General features: G+C 38.1%; 1 protein-coding gene across 3 annotated transcripts in view; it reads right to left on the bottom strand.

Annotated features, from left to right (window-relative positions):
• Positions 1-23,294, bottom strand: part of GRB10 (growth factor receptor bound protein 10) — a 168,735-nt gene that overhangs the window by 6,619 nt on the left and 138,822 nt on the right. For all 3 annotated transcript variants that reach the window (XM_081971040.1, XM_081971042.1, XM_081971041.1), the window contains 5 exons: positions 19,272-19,349; positions 18,301-18,417; positions 15,699-15,765; positions 10,353-10,440; positions 2,394-2,487 (listed from right to left, as the gene is read on the bottom strand). In XM_081971040.1, the coding sequence (XP_081827166.1) occupies positions 2,394-2,487; positions 10,353-10,440; positions 15,699-15,765; positions 18,301-18,417; positions 19,272-19,349 (444 nt within the window). The remainder of the gene's footprint in view (positions 1-2,393; positions 2,488-10,352; positions 10,441-15,698; positions 15,766-18,300; positions 18,418-19,271; positions 19,350-23,294) is intronic.

Raw genomic sequence — 23,294 nt, 5'->3', positions numbered from 1 at the left:
TGCATAGTGCAGGCCCTGAAGCTACATAAATTCCACAACTCTTAGATTTCTGTGGAATCACAGTTAAGTCAAACAAATCAGAGTTCTCAATCAAAGCACAAATGACCCGGCTCAAATTGCTCTATTTTGAATACATCATGCAAAGACCTATGCAAATCCAAAATCTTTTTTTAAAAAAAGTTAGGGTTGAAAAAGTTCAACCTCAATCTCATCAGCCCACAGCACAGTTGTCTAGAGAAGACTCTTATGCTGGGAAATGTGGAAGGAAAGGTAAGTAGAGGATGAACAGCAGCCAGGTCGATGGACTCAGTTACAGCAACAGTGGGTGCTCTCTTGGAATACCCGAAGAACCTCATTACGAATAGATCATCATGGAAAAAATATATCTGTGTGGACACTGAGAGTTGACAGTAAGTTGATGGCAGAATATCAATTAAAACAATATCTCTTTCCAAAGTATTAACAGGTTAAGCAACTTATGATCAACTAATTCCAGTAAAGGGTCATTAATGCAGCATTTAAAGTTAAGAAATAAAAGGAAGTACAGTGGATGTAGAAAGTCTACATTCCCTGATAAAATGCCAGGAATGATCTTTTTTATAGGCCGGGTTTTTTTACCTATAAAAAGATCAAACCAAGGTAAATCACTTTAGAATTCTTTCCACCTTTAATATACCATATAAACTATGCAATTCAATTAAAAAACAAACTGAAACAATCTGAGAGAGAGAAAATTAACAATAAAAAACTTACAATAATGAGATTGCATAAGTATGTATACTCTTAAACTAATACTTTGCTGAAGCATCTTTTCATTATATGACACATTCAGACTTTTGGGGAAGGAGCCTATCATAGCATGGCACATCTTGCTTTGGGAATCTTTGCCCTTGCTTTCTTGCAAAAGCGCTTCAAAACTGTCAGATTGCAAAAGCACCTTCTAGACTCAGATTTCTTCAGATCACCCCAGAGATTTTCCATTGGATTCAGGTCAGGAGTCTTGCTGGGCTATTCTGGAACTTTGTTCTTCTGGTGAAGTTGTTGTGTTGAAAGGTGAAATTCCTCTTCATCTTCATTTTAGCAAAGGCTTGAAAATTTTGTGCCAAAATTGACTGATATTTGGAATTGACCATAATTTGCTCCATCTTAATTAAAGCTCCATTTCCAACTGAAGAAATGTGGCCTAAAGAATAATGCTGCCATCAGCATGCTTCACGGTGGGTTCATAGCATTGTTTTTGCACCAAACATACTTTTGGGAATTATGATGAAAAAGTTCAACTTCAGTCTCATCAGACCATATTTTCCCATATGCTTTGTCAGATTTGTTGTGCATTTTTGCAACATGAAACCAGGATTGGATATAATATATTAAAGACAGGTCAATAATTTAAAAATAAATTTATAGTTTAAAAAATTTGAGAAGGGGCTGTTTTGCATGGGGGGGGGAGAACTAATGTCATAGTAATGTATTAATCAGTATTCAATTAGGGTGGTGTGTGTGTGTGTTGCTCACAGCTGAGACATATGATCAATACAGGAGATTATTGTCACACATAGTATACAACCTGTATCTGCCATATTTCTCCACTTGTTGATGGCTTTCTTACTTTGTTCCATCGCTTGGAAATTGCTGTGTACCCTTCTCCTGACTGATACTTTCCAAGAGTGAGATCCCTTTGATTGTCTGAAAGCTCTCTGCAGACCATGGCTGTTGTTCTAAGAAGCAACTGAGTAAATAACCAGAAAAATCCTACCGGCACAGCTGATGAACTTTATGTGGGCTTGATCAGAGTCACTTTAATTAATGACAAGTATGTACAGACTACTATTTACCTTCCATTTGAATGTGATTGTTTAATTCTGAACACAACCACATCCCCACTTATAAGAGGGTGTGCATAACACTTATGCAGCCGCATTATTCTAGTTTTTTATTTTTATTCCCCACTAGACATTTTATCTTTGCTTTTCAATATCCACTGTATATGCTAATATAAGACATTGTATAGCTAGTATACAAATATGAATATATATATACTGTATATCTATCTATCTATCTATCTATCTATCTATCTATCTATCTATCTATCATCTATCTATCTATCTATCATCTATCTATCTATCTATCTATCTATCATCTATCTATCTATCTATCATCTATCTATCTATCTATCTATCTATCTATCTATCTATCTATCTATCTATCTATCTAACATCTATCTATCTAACATCTATCTTTTATACAGAATAAACCATGTATGCGAGACTGACAATCCTACACTTAAGTAGGTAATTGTCAATACTTTAGAAAAATTAAGGGGACAGAAATAAATGCACATTCTCAAAGATATATCACCACCCAATACTGCCTGGGTGGAATGTTATACTTACTGGTAAAATCTGAAAATGTTTAATTTTTTGATGATGACACAATGTAAGTACAAATGCCTTTGGATTACTCTGGCTGTCCCGAAGAAGAAATAATCTACAAAATAACATTGTATGTTACTACCAAATTTGACTATATAGTTCTTATAAACAAAAAATTCCACTGTTTATGATATTATCAATACATAACATATTCCATGTCTATTCATAAATAATCTAATATTTCATTGATAAAAATAATATAAATAAAAACTATACATAACCTGATATTCTATGTATGTTCAAGGATACAATATTTTTTAAAATAATTTTTATTGAATGTTTTAATCTTTAAAAACAGAAAAACACCACAAGAACAAACAAAACACAAAACATACATAACAATATAAAGTAATTATGCAGCCTTCTGTATCAGTTTTCCTGTTTAGCTTTTATAATTCTCCATTCTGCATTGCCTTCCTATTGCCTTAACCTTGTCCTATAATATAACAACAGTAGTGCTAACACTTATAATAATATTGATTATTTCTAACACCATACATTTACATTCTCTATTTCCTGTTTTGGCTTCTGTTTTCTAGCCACTTACAAATTTTATTCCATATTTTATAAAAATCCGATTCTTCTCTTTCTTTTAGTTCTATTGTCATTTTGTCCATGTCTGCATATTCAAGTACTTTTCTAATTATTGATTAATCTGCGGGTGTATTGATTTTTTTTCAGTTTTGTGCGAAAGCAATCCTGGCTGCAGTGTGTGTATGATTATGCATTGAGATTGTTTATCCATTTTTTGGTCTGATAGTACTAATAAGAATGCTTCTGGTTTCAGTTCTATTTTTCGCTCTGTAATTTCTTCCAACCATTTCTGAATTTTGCACCAGTATTTCCTTGTGATAGGGCACGTCCACAACATATGGTAAAATGTTCCAGACTTGTGGCTACATCTCCAACATTTGGGGGATAAAATTGGGTACATTTTTGCCAATCTCACTGGAGGCAAATGCCATCTATAAAACATTTTATAGAGGTTTTCTTTGTAAGCTACTGCCATTGTAAATTTATAATTTCTTTTCCATAATTTACCCCATTTTTCTAACTCTATATTATGGCCAAAATTTCTTCCCCAGCTAATCATTGTTTTCTTTACCATCTCTTCCTCCATTTTATATCTTAAAAGAAAATAATATCATCTAGTAATCATTTTTCCTCCCGTTCCAGTAATATTTTATCTAATTCCATTTGTTTCTCGTGTATTCCGTATTGTTCCCGATCTTTTTTGAATCTTGTTTTCATTTGTAAATAGGGCCACCATTCCATATTTATTCCTTGTATTTTCAGATCTTGTACTGATTTTAGTTCTCCCTTTTCATCTAAGAGTTCTGCATAACTTACCATTTTGCTGAGATCTATAGTATTTGGATATGTCATTGCCTCCATCGTTGACAACCAGATTGGAATGTTCACGTAATGGTTTTTTAAAAAAAATTCCCAGACCTTAAAAAGGGCATCCCTTACTATGTGTCTCTGGAAGTCGGAATGAAATTTATTCTTTCCTTCCAGAGGAAGCCATGCCAGCCTAGTTGGAGATCATGGCTTTCTAGCATAAGAATTCTTTTTAGTAGTAGTTTGGGTAATACATTCATTTTAATTGTTGAGATTCTGCCAATTAATGATATCTGTAGTTTAGTCCAATTATCCAAATCTTTTTGTATTTGTCATAGCAATTTATTGTAGTTATCTTTTTTATTATAATACATTTTGCTGATAACCATATTCCCAAATATTTAATTTTCTTGGCCTAAAAATTCCCAGTTTCTCCTCCAGTTCTTCACTTTGTCTTTTGGTTAAATTCTTAGTTAACATTTTAGTTTTCTCTTTATTTATTTTAAGCCCTGCCACTTTACCGAATTGGTTTATGTCTTGTAATAGTATTAGTCCAGGACTATGATAAATATTAGATCATCCGCAAAGGCTGCACTTTGTATTCCTGTGTTCTAATTTTCAATCTCTTTATGCCTTTTCTGTCTAATTTGTAACATCAATGTCTCTATTGAGAGGATAAATAACTTTCTGGGCCACTTCTTCTTGTGTAATTAAATTTAATCTATGTTTAATTATTTCTTTTTCTTATTTAACTTCCTGGTTTTGAGGTTCTTTCTGGATTTTATATTCTAATTTCCCCAGTTTCTCCTGGAGCTCTGTATGTCGTTTCTTTTTATCTTTGTTTCTTCTTATTATATGTGCTATCGTAATGCCACACAAATAGGCTTTGGTTGTATCCCATAGGTTTTGAATGGTTGTCTGTTCGTTCCAGTTTTCCTTTAGGAAAAACGCTAATTCTTTTTCCACATATTGAACATAGTTCTTTTCTTTCACAATCCTCTGATTCATGGTCCATCTCTTTTTCCTTTTTGCCTCTCCTTTCCATTTGATTGTTAATGGGTTATGGTCCGCCCACATGTTCGGTGTTATTTCTACTTCCTCTACATCCTTCTCCATTTCCAGGTCCATCCACACCATGTCAATCCTAAACCATGAATTATGAGGTTTTGAAAAGAATGTGTATTGACTCTTCTGTGGGTTGATTTCTCTCCAGACATCTTTTAGATTTAATTCTCAGGCCATTTCAAACAATGCATTTGGTAGTGTTCTTCTTTCATAATTTTTTTATTATCTGTTTTTTAGTCTTTCTTTGGGTCTACCACTGCATTGAAATCCCCTAATAAACATATGTTGTCTAATTCCAGTTCTACAATCCGCTTATGTAATTTACTGTAGTATTCTTTTGGTTCATGTTTGGTGCATATATGACTGCAATTAGTACTCTTTTTTGTTTTATTGATACTTCAATTAGTAATTATCTTCCCTTTTCATCTGCGTATACATGTTTAGGTTTTAGCCTGTCCTTTACATATACTGCAATTTCCCTTTTCTTTGTTTCGGACAAGGCCAGATGTAATTTCCCTAACTTTGGAGATTCCAGGATACTACCATTTCCTTTTTTAATATGAACTTCCTGTAGGCATGTGATGTTCATGTTTTGTTTTTGGAGTTTAGAATTTTTTTGTCTTCTTTTTATAGGTGAATTTAGTCCATTTATATTGACAGATATTGATTTTACTTCCTCCATCCTGTTACTTGTTTGTAGTCTTTGTTCCTCTACTTGGTTTTGTTTCCCTTTGGTTTCTTGTCCTCACTCCTTCTCTTTCTTGAAATTCTGTATCAAGACTCTCTCACTTCTTGGTCTGATCCCTTTTTCTCCGTCTGCTGCTCCTCTTGGCTTTTGGTTTCCAACTCCTCTCTGCTATCTGTTTCTCCCTCTATGTAATGTTCATAGAATTCCTGGGCTTTTTCAATGGTGTCAATCCTTATTTTCTTATCTTGCCAGGATATTAACATGCCTTCCGGTATCAACCAGGGGACATTATTTTATATTTTATCAGTTATGCAGAAAGAAATTGGTAGTTCCTTCTTTGCTCTCTGATTCTCTTTGGTATCTGTTTGAGGGTAATGACTTCTTTTCCTTTATAGACCAACAGTTCATCCCTCGTTCTTTTATAGAGTCCATCTCTGACAGCTTTTTTTATAAATCTTATATGTATTTCATGGGGCAACCTATGTCTTCGTGCATAATTAGTATGTACTCTGTAGATTTCATCAAAGTTATTTCTCAGTTCACTTTTGTCCATTTGCAATTGGTTAGCTAGAAGATCCCTCATGAGTTTTGGTAGGTCCTCATCTTTTGTCTCTACTATGTTCTGAAATCTGAAGTAGAAAGAGGATCTTTCCAGTTCTAAATGGACTATTGCCTCCCTGAGTTCTCTGTTGGCTGCTGTCAGCCTTTCTTCTGTTGCTTCCAATTTCTTTTCAGTTTGTTCTGTCCTTGCTTCTACCAGTTTTATTTTCTGCTCATTTTTGGCTATTGTTTCCTGTATCTTCCCCATTCTATCATCCAACTTCTTTATATCATCTTTCACTTCCCCTAGATCACCTTTCATTTCCTCGTGATTTTTAGTTATTGATTCTTGTGTTTTTATCATAAATTCTTGAATCATGTTTAATGAAGCTTGCAGGCTTTGTAGGATTGGTGCAGATCCTAGTTTTTCACTGCTCAACATGTCTGTTGTTAACTTCTGTCCTGCTGGAAAAGTTATCATTGGCAGCATTTTCTTTACAGTTTTGGTAGCTGAGGATGTGTTTGCCAACTTTAGCTTTTGGAAAAAAATATTCCACGATACCATAAATTTTCAATCTTTCACTCTTGGTCTTTCCTTAGTCACTGTCCCTTCTCCTCTCTTTTTTAAAAATCTGATAGTTAACAATGGTAATGTAGTATAGGTCATTGATTAAATCCAATCCTTAATATCAATTTTCTATAGACAATTATATAGACAGTTATATATGTAAATCACAATTATAAATTACTATATTTGTAGTTAATTATTATACAGTTGCAAGAAAAAGTATGTGAACCCCTTGGGATTACGTGGAGTTTTGCATGAATTGGTCATAAAATGTGCTCTGAACTTCATCTAAGTCACAACAATAGAAAAACACAGTCTGCTGAAAATAATACTACACAAACATTAGATGTTGCCATGGTTTAATTGAACATAACATTTAAACATTCACAGTGCAGGGAGGAAAAAGTATGTGAGCCCCTAGCCAATGACTTCTCCAAGAGCTAATTGGAGTCAGGAGTGAGCCAACCTTGACTCCAATCAGTGTGATGATATTGGATGTGTTGCTGACAGCTGTCCTGCCCTTTAAAAACACACACCTGTTTTGGGTTTACTGGTTTCAAGAAGCACTGTCTGATGTGAACCATGACTCGCAGAAAAGAGCTCTCAGAAGACCTACGATCAAGAATTGTTGACTTGCATGAAGCTGGAAAGGGTTACAAAAGTATTTCCAAAAGCCTTGATGTTCATGTGTCCACGATAAGACAGACTGTCTACAAATGTAGAAAGTTTAGCACTGTTGCTACTCTCCCTAGGCGTGGTCGTCCTGTAAAAATGACTGCAAGAGCACAGCGCAGAATGCTTCATGAGGTAAAGAAGAATCCTAGAGTGTCAGCAAAAGGTCTACAGAACTCTCTGGTACATGCTAACATTTTTGTTGACACATCTACAATAAGGAAAACATTAAACAAGAATGGAGTACATGGGAGGACACCACGGAGGAAGCCATTGCTGTCCAAAAAAAATATTGCAGCACGTTTGAAGTTTGCAAAAGAGTACTTTGATGTTCCACAGCACTACTGGCAAAATATACTGTGGACAGATTAAACCAAATTTGAGTTGTTTGGGAAAAACACACAACACTATGTGTGGAGAAAAAAAGGCACAGCACACCGACATCAAAACCTCATCCCCAGGGAGCATCATGGTTTGGGGCTGCTTTGCTGCCTCAGGGCCTGGACAGATTGTTGTCAATGATGGGAAAATGAATTCCAGAATTTATCAAGACATTTTGCAGGAAAACATATAACCATCTGTCCGCCAACTGAAGCTCCGCAGAGGATGGGTGATGCAACAGGACAATGACCCAAAGCATACAAGTAATTCAACAAAAAATGGCTTCAACAGCACAGAATACGCCTTCTGGAGTGGCCCAGTCAGAGTCCTGACCTCAACCCGATTGAAATGCTGTGGCATGACCTTAAGAGAGCGATTCACACCAGACATCCCAAGAATATTGCTACACTGAAACAGTTTTGTGAAGAGGAGTGGTCCAAAATTACTCCAGATCGTTGTGCAGGTCTGATTTGCAACTACAGGAAACGTTTGGTTGAGGTTATTGCTGCCAAAGGAGGGTCAACCAGTTATTAAGTCCAACGGTTCACATACTTTTTCCTCCCTGCACTGTGAATGTTTACATGTTATGTTCAATTAAACCATGGCAACATCTAATGTTTGTGTAGTATTATTTTCAGCAGACTGTGCTTTTCTATTGTTGTGACTTAGATGACGTTCAGAGCACATTTTATGACCAATTCATGCAAAACTCCATGTAATCCCAAGGGGTTCACATACTTTTTCTTGCAACTGTAGATTGTCCTAACTTAACTTAAAGGGAGAGAGGGAGCGAAGGAGAGAGATAAATAAATATTTATAATATCTATACGTAGTTAAATAGTTTATTACTCTTTTTTACTATATAATAAATCTACTAAAAATTCACAAATACATAAATCGGTATGTGCAATCAATTAATTAATTAAAGGCTACTATTAATCAACAGTTCCTACTTTAAGGCTAGATAGATTTTCTAATATGCAGTAATAAAGGAAGTGGCTATAGATTCTATCCTATTTTAAATATACTTGAATCTATATTAAATATATGTAGAGTATAAATATATAAAATGGATAGCTTATAAAATATTAATTTCTTTGATCTAAAGATATAACAATATTTAAACACCATAAATAGTCTAAAGATATCTGAAGTGTACAAAGCTGGTTGTAAATGAGTCCAATCCAAAGTCCTCCGGAATACCACAGTTCTTATTCCACGATCTCTCTACTTCCTTGCAACTTCTCTGTTCCCTTTCTCTGCTCAAAATGACTGCTGCCCTCAAATTGCACAGTCACTGTCCTCTCTCTTCATTTTCTTTCTCCTCTGTCTCTCCTGTTGCAAAGGGAATCTGTTCTTCCTTCTTTCTCAATCTGTTCACCACCCACACAAAACTCTCAATTTATATCACCGGCGGTCCAGTCTCAGAAATCAGTAGAAATTCTCCACTCTGCAACCACATTCACTACTTATACTCTACAGATTCTGTAATTTGTCTTCTTCGTCTTTCTGCTCTCCAACTCAGGCACCGATTTTCCCTCTTGGAGACTCACTTAATTGCTCTATCGTAAATTCCACCAACTTAGAGAAGTGTCTCGGAGTTTCAGGTTATTTAACACTGTCCATTGATACTTCTGCCACTTCTCACTTTTTTGCTTCCTCCACTATTAATCAGGCTGTCACATCTCTGGACCAGGCCATGACCAAGCCATAACAGCTGGTCTCTTCCGTGTAGGATTTCAGGGATCCAACCTTCGCGATGGGGAGATTGCTCTTTTCCTGGTCACCTCTGGGTATTCCCCTCACTATCGCTGTCATCTCCAAGGCTCAGCTTTGCTACTGACAACTTCCAGACATGAAAAATCAGACAGGGAGAGCAGAGACTCACTCCCCTGCAACTGCTCCAATGTGACGTCACTCAGGAACTCTCAAGGATACAATATTAATTGTTTGATTTCTTGCAATCTGAGCATTAAAGTAATTTTGGAGTTTATTTTATTTAGCATATGACAAATACATGGACTTATAGTAGTTCAAATGTTAATGTCAAGTCCACCCAACTATTCAAGGATAGGATGGTGTATGTTGAAAAAATCAGACATTGGGCCGGTGTAAGCTCGTTGGACAATCAGACACAATGTGGTGGATATTTTGTCGAGGAGCACCACAGTTGCACTGAGACAAGACCCCACTTAAACAATTGAGTCCTGGCAGACACTATGTCCTATTCAGAGTTGACAAATGCTGACGAGGAAGGTCAAAACCTGGCATCTTTTGTGTAGGGTCATCTACGTAACTGCCTGTATCCTAGTGTTCAGCAGCCCATTTGGTTTTCCACTGTGTATGGATGTCAAAGTTGTTTGACAACTGAATGAGTGCCAGAGAGAGCTTCCTGGACGTAAGCTGCCTAGAGATTTAACCATGCCAATTTTGGAGTATTCCAACTCAAAAAGCAAGTACATGGTTCATGCAAAGTGCCTAGTTTCAGTCTTGAAAGCTGTGGTATAGAAGATCTGAATTAGCAAAGAACAATTATTACTATTTGTTTTTCCAAGGACTTAACTCAAAGTGAACATTATGTAAATTTATTAGCACACTCATTTCAGAGCTTCTACCAGGATTTATAGGCTATAGAATAAATAGTACACAATTAAAAAATACATACCCATCCACAAGACCCTGTTGTTTAATAATCCTGTGTGATTCTTCTCTTGAGATCCTGCCATGAAACCAGTGTTGTGTCCTATGAATAACTAATGAAAAAATGGTTTCAGCTAATGTATTAAAATATATATCTACATTGCAGTATATGTTTTATCTTTGTTTATTATGTTCCTAACTACAACAATTCAAATTAGGATTTCTGGTGGTTCATACTATAAAGACAGAACAAAACAAAAATATAGTATTAATAAAATAAAATAAAAATAATATCACAATGTGTTTTGTCCCATGAATACAAGGAATATGCAGACCCAGGCTTGGCTGTCTGCCACGACTAAATTACACAGATAAAGCCACCCCTTGGCTGGGAGCCTAGAAAGTTCTCTTCACAAACACAAGATAACACTTACAGAGGCTTTCGCAATGGCTTGAATATGGACTGTTGTCTCCTGCAAAGATCCCCCTCTCTTCGCTCCACTTATGAACTCTTTACTCACACCTTTAACCAGCTGTCCCTACTTCTTTCTATGTCTTCCCCACAGCTGTTCCTGTCTCCGATCAATACGACGGCTACACACATCAGGGACAACCTCCCTCTGTTCCTCGTCACTGCTCCCTGACTCAGATGCCACCTGGTGGCCAACAGGTTTCTCTAGTTCCTGCTCTGACTCCAAACACCCTCATCCTCCAGAGCAGTCCCATAATGGTCTGAGCTGTCAGAGTCCACCAACAACTCAGCCGGCCACTGCTGGACCACAACCCAATGCAGTAATACAAGGTTCAAAAATTGGTTCTGAACAATGAAGTTGTTCATTTAACTTTAGAGGGAGAGTATTCTCTAATATGAGGCACTGTAACTCAGAAACAAACCTTTTGAACCCTAGACCCTCTGGCATCATGGGCTCAGATGCCATTAGCAGAAGATGATGATGGAGAGTAAGTTCTCGGAGGTTTTCTGTATAGGAAAAGTGGCCCTCTATGTACCTTGCTGCCAAGCCACAAATGACTTATAAAAATGTAATTTGCACTGAATTACATTGAAATATATCTCTACAGAGTCTTATTTTCTTTTTACCTACAAAACATGGGTTGGGCTTTATTATGGGGGGAGGGTTTATTGTTTTGGGGTTGCCGGGCGGCTGCTGCCTTGCGAGCGGGCTCCCAAAATGCCGGGCACAGCCTCATAGGTAAATAGCTGTGTTGCGCTGTCACAGCAGTGCAACACAACAGCCATAAAGCGACCACGCTCACGAGCAGCCACCCGGCAAACCCCCTTTGCAGCTGGCCACAGTGCCATTCACTGACCTAGGGATATCGCCAAGCTGCATGAGCACCTGTTCACTGCTGCCCAGCTCCCACGGCTTGGCGCCTTCCAAATGCCAGTGAATGGCGCTCTGCATGGGTGGAGAGGGAGGTTGCGTGAGCGGCTGTTCCACTATCGCTCACCCGCCTCCCAGCCTCACAATGCATGGCCCAGCTCTCATTAAGGAGCCAGGGCACTCTGCCACCGCCGCCATCCCAGCCTGGCTTTTTCCGCGACTTCCAACCCGAGTCTTTCATCAGTGGCCGCTCTGGGTGCATGCTCTATGGTTGCGGGCCAGCTGCCTGCAGAGCGTACAACCATAGAGCGTGCACCCAGAGCGGCCACTGCCAAAAGACTCGGGTTGGAAGCCGCAGAAAAAGCCAGGCTGGGATGGCAGAGGAGGTGCCCGGCTGCAAAGGGGGTTTGCTGGGTGGCTGCTCATGAGCGTGGTCGCTTCTTGGCTGTTGTGTTGCGCTGCTGCGACAGCGCAACACAGCCATTCGCCCATGAGCCTGTGCCCGGTTCTTTGGGAGCCCGCTCGCAAGAGAGCAGCTGCCTGGTAACTCCCCTCTTCAGCTGGGCACAGCGCTGCTCACCAACCTAGCGGTAACCCGAAGGTGCTAAGCAATGCAATCACCTTTGCCTCCCCCCAGGTTCCCGTGGCTTGGCACTTTTGGGATACTGCTAGGGTGGTGAGCGGCGCTCTGCCTGGCCGGAGGTGGGGGGTTGTCCAGGGGGCTTATATGCAGGGGGGGCTTATATTTTTGCCCACTAGAAAAATGTGGCATGGCTGTATTATGAGGACATGTCGTATTTTTGGGGAAACACGGTAACACACTAACACACAAGATATTCTTTATATTAAATATACTCATACGTTGTCCTCTTTATTGGCCCAATTACAGTGATTAGATTTTCTATCACATAGCAATTTTTAAGCTATTGTTATTATGAGCTCCCCAAAGTTACTTTCAGTGAGATGGTGATTATATAAATTTGACTGATAGAAAGATGCACAGTTAGAACAGATATGAGAATTACATAATATTTTAAACCCCATCTCCTACCTAACCATTGTATTTGTTATGGCCTGGTCTGTTTTATACTTTTAGAAGTACTATGCATCTTTTTTTAAGTATCAAAAATGTATGTATTTAAGGAATTTATATGGCTGACCAACACAAACTTTGCAAATACCCTCTGACATACCACAGACTAAAAACAAAACAGGTTCAACTGATTTTTGTATTTATTTATATTAATTTTCTTTAATATAAATGGAGTCTTGTATCTCTCTATTGATTTGTTTTATTTATTTATCTAGTCAGTCTGCTGGTCTCACCATTGTAATAAAGATGGGATATAACACAAGCTTCTCTAAAATGATGTGAAATAAATTCAGAAATACTTCCAAGTAAGGAAGGTTTCTGCATTTGGATCTGTTTAATCTGATCAATCTTATAATCATAAACCAGAAAGCAGAATTTTCAGCAGAATAAATAATTATGTAAATTATGGATATCAGATACAATAGGTTCTTATAAATGTCTCTAATATAAAAGTTTTTCTTAAAAAAATGAAGTAACATTTTTCTTCTTAGTACATAAACCATAAGCCAACATAATGAATTACTTCATTTTTTTATGTCCATTACCTTAACATTTTAAGAATCATTAAGTATTTTACACACACACAACACACACACACACACACACACACAAAGTACTATACGTTATTGAACAGAATAAAATATGTTTAGTAATCAACCCAACCAGGACCCAAATCCTTAAAAGTTGGAAAAGTCATTTACTGTACAGGTAGTCCCCAGTTTAAGAATGAGTTCTCTTTCCAAGATCTGTCCTTAAAATGACTTTGTAATCCAGAACAGTTTTATTATACAATATTGCTTAAGTAAAATTGAATTCAAAGCACTGTGTATTTAACTCAAAATTTTACTACAATAGATATTCTTAATTATGGGTCAAACTTACACTGGAGTATTCTTAACTCAGTGATTTGCCATACTACCATGTTTACTACTGATTCATAGGCTAAGTTCAGTATTAGTCAGGTGTAAAGTAAACTTACTGACAGGCATTTAAAATACAAAGACTTCTTCAACTCCTGGTGACTACATTACCCTATCTTCTTGACAATAATGTTGAAATAGTTGGTCACTACCTTTTCCCAGATGTTTCAACATCTTAATCTAGCTTGTTATCGTTAGATTTTGTGGTGACTATTATCCAACCTCCTGCTTAGCTTTTTTAAGGTTAGTGAAGATTGTCACATTGAAAATTAAGTACACTGTATGCACAATTATTAGGCAAATGAGTATTTTGACCATATCATCACTTTAAATGCATATTTTCCACCTTCAAGCTGTATAAACCTGAATGCTGAGTGGATATAAGCATATCAGTGATGTGAAGGAGGGAGGGTGTGGTCTAAAGAGATCAACCCAGACAGCTTCTTTTCCTCAGGCAAAATGGGCCAAAAATAGATTTAACTGACTTTGAAAAGTCAAAAATTGTGGTGATGCAGCACTCTTGAAATTGCTAAAATATTGGGCGTAATCACAGAAACATCAAATGTTTTATTGCAAATATTCAGCAGGGTTGCAAGAAACATGTTAAAAAAAAGACACACTTTAATTGCCAAAGATTTGAGAAGAATCAAACGTGAAGCTACCAGGAACCCATTATTCTCCAGTGCTGTCATATTCCAGAACTGTAACTACCCGGAGTGCCCAGAAGTACAAGGTGTTCAGTGCTCAGAGACATGGCCAAGGTGAGGAAGGCTGAAACCTATCCACCACTGAACAAGACATATAAGTTGAAATGGCAAGACAGATTTTTCAAAGGTGTTATGGACAGATGACAGACCAGATGGATGGGCCCGTGGCTGGATCAGTATGGCACAGATCTCCACTTCGACTCAGATGCCAGCAAATAGAAGGTACTGGTATGGGCTGGTATTATTAAAGATCAGCTATTTGGACCTTTTCAGGTTGAAGATGGACTCAAAATCAACTCTCAAATCTACTGCCAGGTTTTAGATTACACTTCCTTCAAGCAGTGATAGAGGAAGAAATTTGCATCTTTCAAGAAGACCCTGATTTTTATGCAAAACAATGCTCCATCATATGCTTCGAAGTACTCCATTGTGTGACTAGCCAGTAAAGGCCTTAAAAATGAAAGAATAATGACATGGCCCCCATCCTCACCTGACCTACACCCTATTGAGAACTTGTGTTCCCTTCTTAAACAGGAGATTTATGGTGAAGGAAAAAGGTACACCTCTCTGAACAGTGTCTTGGAGGCTGTGGTTGCTGCTGCACAAAAAGTTGATTGTCAACAGATCAAAAAACTGACAACACTCCATGAATGGAAGGCTTATGACTGTTACTAAAAAGAAGGGTGGCTACATTGGTTATAGATTTTTTTAAATATCAGAAATGTTTATTTGTAAATGTTGAGTTGTTTATTATTCTCACTTTACTAGATGCAAATAAACAAAGTGTGATGGGAAATTTTTCATTTTTCATTTAGTTGCATAATAATTCTGCATATAATATTTGCCCAATAATTGTGCACTCATAGATATTCTCCTAAGAAAGCCAAAACCTTACTTTTACTTTTTAAAATATTCAGGTTTGATGTTTATTAACACCTCAGAATGACCGAGAGCACTGTAGTTGTTCAATAATAAAATTAATCCTCCAAAATACAACTTGCCTAATAATTGTACACACAGTGTAATTTACATTAAATTATTTAAAAGTCAGTTGCTTTTGGTGGGTCTGTGTTCCCTATGTTTAAAATGTGATTCTTAGGTCTACAATCTAAAGAATCTAAAACTCAAACATTGCCTGCTATGAATTATCTCTTTTTGAGTGGGAGGGAGAGGCAAATAAGAAAGATGATCTGACTTAAATAGAACAATTAGTGGTCTGAGTCAAGTTAAATCTGAAATCAAAATGCAGTGACTCAACTTTCACATCGAAATAAATAGAGTGAACTTAGCAGTTGCCATTCTTCTTACTTGTGCTCAGCAAGGAAGGATGAAGTGGGCTTTGATTCCCCAAAATGTTCATTCTTGTGCTACGTTTCTGCAGAACAAAGCATAGAATCATTAATCATTAGCAGTTGTATGGAGCAAAAAGCACAAAGTCTGACCTGGTTCTCTTGAGAGGAAAAAGAAACCCAGATGCAAACCTATGAAGCTCACTGGAGTGGAATGTGGACCACGAACAACATCTTGAACTCTCTGGTAGAAAAGCAGGATAAAACCAATTCATGGAAAGCAAATAATATAATTTTGAATATCCATTGATAAGAATAGTGAAAACAGTGATTCTACAATTATTTATAGGACAAATAGTGTATAAGAGGCAATTTGATATACTGTATTTTGGGGTGTATAAGATGCACTCCCCCCCCAAAAAAAACTGGGTGGAAATCTCTTTGTGTCTTATACAGTTAATGTTGCCAAAGCCCTGCCCACCCATCGGCCCCCATCGTTCGGTCTCTGCCTCTGCACAATTTGCCTCCTTGCAGCAAATAGCAAACAGCCTGGTCAGTTTCAGCACAGCCTGATTTAGCACGAGCAGTTGATTGACGATTGGATCTGCCTCCTGGAATACTGTCTATCAGATGTTTCAGGCTGCGGGGATTGCCATTGCCCATCATCATTGCCACCTATTGCCACCTTCGTGTGCCCCATTTTCTGCCAGTTCCAGGTGGCAATCCCCACCATCTGGAAGGGGAGTGCATCTGGGAAGACAAAAATTGGGCACAGGGAGGCCGAAAATGAGCGCTGAGGCTGAAAATGGAGCATGTGGAGGAGGCAATAGGCTTCAGCAGTGATGGGTGGTGACGGTAGCAGTGACGATCCCTGCAGCCTGGAACAGTTGATAGTTGGTATTCCAGGAGACAGATCCAACTGCCAATCAGCTGTTCGTGCTAAATCAGGCTGTGCTGAAGCTGACCAGGCTGTTGGCTTTTTGCTGCAAGGATGAAAACTGCACAGAGGCAAAAAAAAATTCTTGTCTTCCTCTCCAAACGCTAGGTGCATCATATGGTCAGGAGCGTTCTTTGGTCCAAAAAATATGTTTGTATTTTATATATAACATATAAATATGTTGATATATAAGATTACATTATATATTAATTAATAATTTAAGAGTCAGTTTAGTTCAATGATAAAAGTGCTGGCTCAGAAACCATTTCTAGGTCTGCTTGAGCCAATCATTCTCTCTCAATACAAGCCACCTCATAAGATTGTTGTTATAGGAAAAATAGGAGAAAGGAGTTAGGGTATATTTTTGTGTTTAGCTGATCAAAAATAAGTACATAAAAAGTCAGGACTTTTTCTTCCATACCCAAGAATTACCTATTACAGGGGTAGTGCCGTCACATTGTCATCACATGAGGTATCGTGACCTTTTCCCCCCCCTTCGCTAAATCAGAGGTGGATGTAGGCAGTGTGTGATGCATCCTACCACAGGCCGCGATTTTGATATCCCTAGCCTAGTGTTTCACTAAGAAACCAGCTTTAGATATTCACTATATAAGAATGGAGATGTGGCAGGTAGATTGAAGAGAAAAGCATCTGTATAATATGATCAATGGACGAAGAACAGAATAAAAATATCTGTACCTATCTATATCTGTTAGATAGGGTGAACAGATGAGACAGGACTCAGGCTTCAGTGATAACAACAGTTCTTTATTCAGCAACTACCATATTTTTCGGAGAATAAGACACTCTGGAGTATAAGACGCACCAAGATTTTGAAGAGGCAAATTAAAAAAAAAAGTTTTTGCACTCTGCAGACCTCTCCAAAACGGTCTGTTTTTCACTCATTTCTGCCCTCCCCAGCCCCCAGGAGCACTCTGAAAACCTCCTAAAGGCTATGCAGGGCCATTTTGGTGAAGGGGCGGAGTTTCGGGAGGCAAAAAATGCTGTATTTGGTGTATAAGATGCACCCAGATTTTCAGCCTCTTTTTTGAGGGAAAAAGGTGTGTCTTATACTCCGAAAAATATGGTATGTACAGATCCAGCATTGGTCTGTCTAACAGCTAGATCTTTTATAGGGAGCTGTCAGATGGCACAGCTAATCAGGTTTGAGTATTCTCCTGCCGGAATGGAGGACCTTGGTGGAGTTTATTGCTCCAGTCTCAATATGTAACAATATCCATTGCCCCTTCATTCAATTAATGCATGAAGAAGGCATAGCCTGACATATCTTTCTAGATTTGACCCATGTACATCTTCTTAACGTGAAACTATTTCTTAACATCTGTAAATGCCACCCAAAGGATTGTAATGATTTTCCTAATAATCGTTCCCACATCAGAGGAATCACATCCTGAAATGTCATTAGCACCTCATTACTAATGGATATTTGAAGAACCATTATAGTAAATAATGTCTTTCTTCAATCAAATTTCAAATTATTTTAAAAACATGACTACAACAGTCCCTGTCCCATAGCTGATAACTCCATCTATTGTCCATCTCTTGTATCCAAGATACAAGAGATTACAACAATAATGAAGTGCTCTTCTAACTTGTGATTGTTTCACATATATGTTTACAGAGAAAGGTTTGCCAATTGACAAAGCAGAATGCAATCTCTTACCCTCCACGCATGGCCTTCTTCCAAAGCTGCACACTGCGCTTCTTCTGGATTTTCAATCACTCTTCCTATTTGTCCAGAAAAATCCATTGCTACTAATGAATTTTCAGAAACACTTCTCTGAAAGATTTTTTTAAAAAGATCATTAAAATAAAATGAAAATTGAAATCTTAGAAAATAACACCTGGGCAGAATATATAAAATAACTGCTAATATGACTGCAATCATTCATTCAAAGGAAAACTTGATGAAATAAATCAAGCAGACATTAAACCATGGGTATGGAAACTATGGTTCTCAATGGTCCCAATAGCATGTCAGGTGAGGTATATTGGGTCACTGTAATTCAGAACAGACCCCCCAACCAAATTTAAAATAAATTCCAAAGGACAACAAATAGAACAGTGTTTCTCAACCTCAGAACTTAGTTATATGGATTTTTAACTCCCAAAATTCCCTAGCCAAAAACACTAAAATGAAACACTGTTCTAATTACTCCCTGACAAGACAGACAATAAAATTCTGAGATAAGTAATAGAGTAGAACTTCTAGCGATCTCATTTATTGGTGTATAATTAAACGTAGTTAGGCAAATTGGATTTGCATTGCAATCCCATCCTTTAGTGCAATTTACACATTATTTCATTTTACTGATTAGTGATATTCTTTTTTACTTCTTTGGTTTTCTTATGTTGTAAATTACTAGGAGTGTAACAGGATTATCATTCTGACTCTATAAAAGCGTAGGGAGTGTTTCTCAACTTTAGCAATCTTAGGATGAGTGAACTTCAATTTCATGCTGGCCGAGGAATACTGGGAATTGAAATCCAGACATTCTGAAAGTTGAGAAAAAATAGTGTAGGGAATGTCAGGATTGGTAGTTAAAAGCTAGCTTCTATCATTCAATGAGAAAAAGCAACTTGAACTCCTGGTTATATATTAGACAAATAATCTCTATGTTTAAATTAACTTACCGCAGGAGTGGCAAAGTGAGGAAGCAGATTGTTCCTCTGTTGTGGAATTCTGTAATTTTGGTATAGCAACATCCCATACTGAAAAGTAGACAGAGAAAAAAAATATATTTTTTTTAATTCCGATTATGATCATGGATTGTTGTGGGTTGGGGGGGGGGGTGCAATTGGTTTAAATCACACACTTTGGCCTAAGAATTCTGTTCAGTTTTCAATTTCTTCAGAGGAAGGCAACTGCAGTAAAAGAATAACCCTTCTATTTCTACAGAGGTAGCAAAATAGGACATTCATGCTGAAATTGGCAATATTTTACTACTGAATATATAGAAGATCATTATAGCATAGAAATAATACCCTGCTTTATTTATTTATTTATATTAGATTTATAGAACTTAAAACAGTGTGGCATATAACAAAATAAATAAGTACAAACAAAAACAAGTATGGAGTTTGTTTTTTTTTTAAATACCCACTATCTAAAATATAACTTGAAAGCCAAACATAATAACTAAACAACCAAAAGAAAAATCCATTCAATTAGATCCAAATGCTGGGGTAACCTCAATTATTCTTTTTGTTTCTAGTTCTTCTCTTTTGTTAAACATATTTGTTTCATTTAATTAATAATATTGATTTTAAATCAATCAATCAGTTGAATAGCTTGCTGTGACACACTGTAGGTGCTCCATCAGCGGAAGCTTTTAAGAAGGGACTGGGGGACAACCCAGAAGTGTTGAGGCGAGAATGGCTGGGGGAATAGCGAGCTCTGCCATGCTACTCAAAAACCCAGCCGGCAAACCACTGTCCAGAGGTCCTTTGTGGACCAGAACTGTCCTGAAGAGATGGGGCACAACGAGAGGCATTTCAGGCAACTGTGGGGAGCGAGGCAAACTCCCCAGCAAGTCCGACTCAAAGCTCTCTAAAGATCGGTAATGGGGGTGGCGGCCATCTTCGAATGACCGCTCTGGAGCTGGGGCATCTGGAACAAGTTTGGTACAGGAGCAGAGGAAGAGACAGAGTGTTTGATCTGGAGGAAGATTGGGCGATGTTAAGATTAAAAGAAATTAATTTTGGTGCTTAAATTTTTTTTCCGGAGCTAAGCTAGCGGCTAATGTCACTTGGAACACAGAGGGCGGAAAGAAAGGAGAAAAAAGCTATTGGTGATAAAATACCAAGCCTAAGGAGAATTTGATTAATAAAACTGGAACTGGAAAAATTCAAAACTATAAAAGGGAAGATTTGGACAATTTGTGTATGGATTTTGAGCCTTTGGTTTGACTTTTGGCAAATTTTGACTAATTAGTTATTTGATCGTACACAGGAACAACAAAATCCATCTACTGGAGAGAAGAACATATTGGCATTTTGAAACAAAGCATTTTGAAGGAGGGTGTGGTCCATCTTTTCTATCTCGCTTCATTTTGTCTATACTGGAAGAAAATAAAGAATTTTAAAAAAGAACTGGACTATCCTGGAACCTGATATTAAAGAGTGGAAATAAGAAGAGGGATTGAATTAATTGTTGTATTAAAATTGATCATGGAGGGTGGGATGTTTGAGGAATTGTTGGAAATGATAAAAAATGCACGAGCCACATTAAAAGGTAACAAAGAGGCAAGAAAAGGAACCAGAAAAATTGTTGAAACTGGAAACAGGGGGGAAACAGGCAAGTAATATAAATGAACAAGGTTAATAAGGTAGAAAAAGAAATAGAAAACAAAACTCAATGGGGCAATACTAGTGAGATTTATAGAGGCACAAAAAGAGTAGAGAGGAAAAAAGGGAAATTGTATCCGAAAAATAAATTAGCCAAAAATAACGAGAAAAATCATGGGAAATGGAAACAGAAATTTGGGGAAGAGATATTCAAATAACCTATCAGAAAGTGATAGAAAAAATTCAGAAGAAAAGATAGAAGACATATAAAAAAAGAAAAAAAATCTAGAAATAGGAGATTAGTAGAATGATATGAACTAGTAGAATGAAATGTTGTAAACAAGGTAACAGTATATAGTCAGGATGGCGAATCTATGGCACACGTGCCACAAGTGGCCCACGGAGCCATTTGTCCGGGCATGCGAGGCACTGCCCTGTCAGCTGGCCAGCGCGCATATGCACGCGGCCAGCTGGGGTCACCGTTTTTTAAAGCCATTTTTCGCCCTCCACGGCTCCAGAGACTTTACCTGCAGCCTCTGGAGTGCAAAAAACCAGCCCTATGGGCAAACTGGAAGTTCGGGGATGGACTTCCGGTTTGCTTAGAGTCGTTTTGAGTGCTCCGAAGGCTTCAGGGAAACCTCCTGAAGGTCCCTGAAGCCTTCGGAGGACTCCCTCTGAGCAAACCAGAAGTAACTTCCAGTTTGCTTGGATGGTCATTGTGACTGCTCTGGAAGCTTCATAGAAGCCTCCTAAAGGTCCCTGAAGCCTTCGGAGTGCTCAAAACGCCCCTCTGCTCGGAGGGTTGTTTTGACTGCTCTGGAGGCTTCAGGGAAGTCTCCTGAAGGTCCCTGAAGCCTCCAGAGGGCCTTCGGGGAGGGCAGGGGAGTCTGTTTTCACCCTCCCCACGCTCCTATAAAGCCTCTGGAGCCTGGGGAGGGCAAAAAAAGCATGCAAAAATGGGGGTGTCGCACCTGTAGTGCGCGCATGCGTACTGGGGGGTGTCGCCATTGCATTATGGGTGCAGCACGCCCACACATGACCCCCCTGCGCTCCCCCCACTTATGGCACGCGAGCCAAAAAAGGTTCACCATCGCTGGTATATAGTATAGGATGTGTATGAGTTATATTAATACGCTTAAATGTGTAATTATGTTAAATGCTGACTGTACAAAAATTGTTTTAAAATGATATTGTTTATATATGTAAATGAGAAATGGGAAAATATGAGAAGAAAATTAATATGGCTAAAATTGGAAATAATGGAAATATCATGTAGAATGAATTATATGTTTGTGGGAATGTTAAAGGGGAAATCCAGACAACACTTTGTTCACAAAAGAATTTTTTATTATGTAACAAAAATAAACTAAAAAACTTTTTATAAAAAAAATAAAGAAGGGACTGGACAGCCATTTATCTAGAATGGTGTAGGGTCTCCTGCTTAATCAGGGGGTTGGAGTAGAACAGGGATGTCAAACTCAAGGGCTGGGGCCAGATCGGGCCCACGGAGTGCTTAGATCTGGCCTGCAGGACTGCCCTGAAAACACTGCACATGGTGCCTCTACCAGTGAAATTGGAGCTTGCAAGGGTACAGCCCTCCTGACTTCCGTTTTCGCTGTCAGAGGGTTGCAGGAGGCTGTCACAGCCAAAAATGGAGCTCCTCGGGCCACCACAGGCTTCCCTCTGAGTGATGTCACACCCACCCTGGCCACACCACCCTCGCCTCCCAAGGTCAAACACAACCCTGATGCGGCCCTCAATGAAATCGATACCCCTGGACTAGGTCCCTTCCAACTCTGTTATTCCTCATACTATTCTCAAGAAATGGCTATTGCTTTCATTATTTACCCAATCCAGAGCAATCCAGATAATCCCCATTTAATGACTACAAGCCAGAAACTTTATTGCTAAATGAAGTAGTTGCTAAGTGGGAAAACAGTAAGCTGGAATGTCCCAAAGGTGCTTTTTTCAGGAGGCAACTGGACTTTGTTTTTTCTTTTGAAGGTGTTTCACTTCTCATCCAAGAAGCTTCTTCAGCTCTGACAAGATAGTGGAAAATGGAAGGATTTGCATTCCTTGCAGATAGCTGGTAATCTACAGCTGCTGGCTGTGAATGCATAGAATTCGCTGTAAATTAATAAAAGGGTTTTTTGCAGGGACATAGTGTTTGTTTCATGCTCTTGGGAAATGTCAGTCGGAACAGTTCTTTCTAACTGTTGTTAAATGTTATCTCTCCTTCATGATTATATTTACACTCTATCTCCTAGGTGAGAATCTCTATCTTTTCATTTGAAGTATTACATAAAAGTGCTCAGAAAAAGACCGTTGGCTTACCTGAACGGTCATTCTCTGGGTGATGCGGGAGAGTCC

This window comes from Natrix helvetica (assembly GCF_964273705.1).
Source record: "Natrix helvetica genome assembly, chromosome: Z".
Lineage (NCBI taxonomy): Eukaryota > Metazoa > Chordata > Lepidosauria > Squamata > Natricidae > Natrix > Natrix helvetica.
The sequence above is the reverse complement of the archived record's forward strand: the minus strand, read 5'-3'. Positions and strand labels throughout refer to the sequence as shown.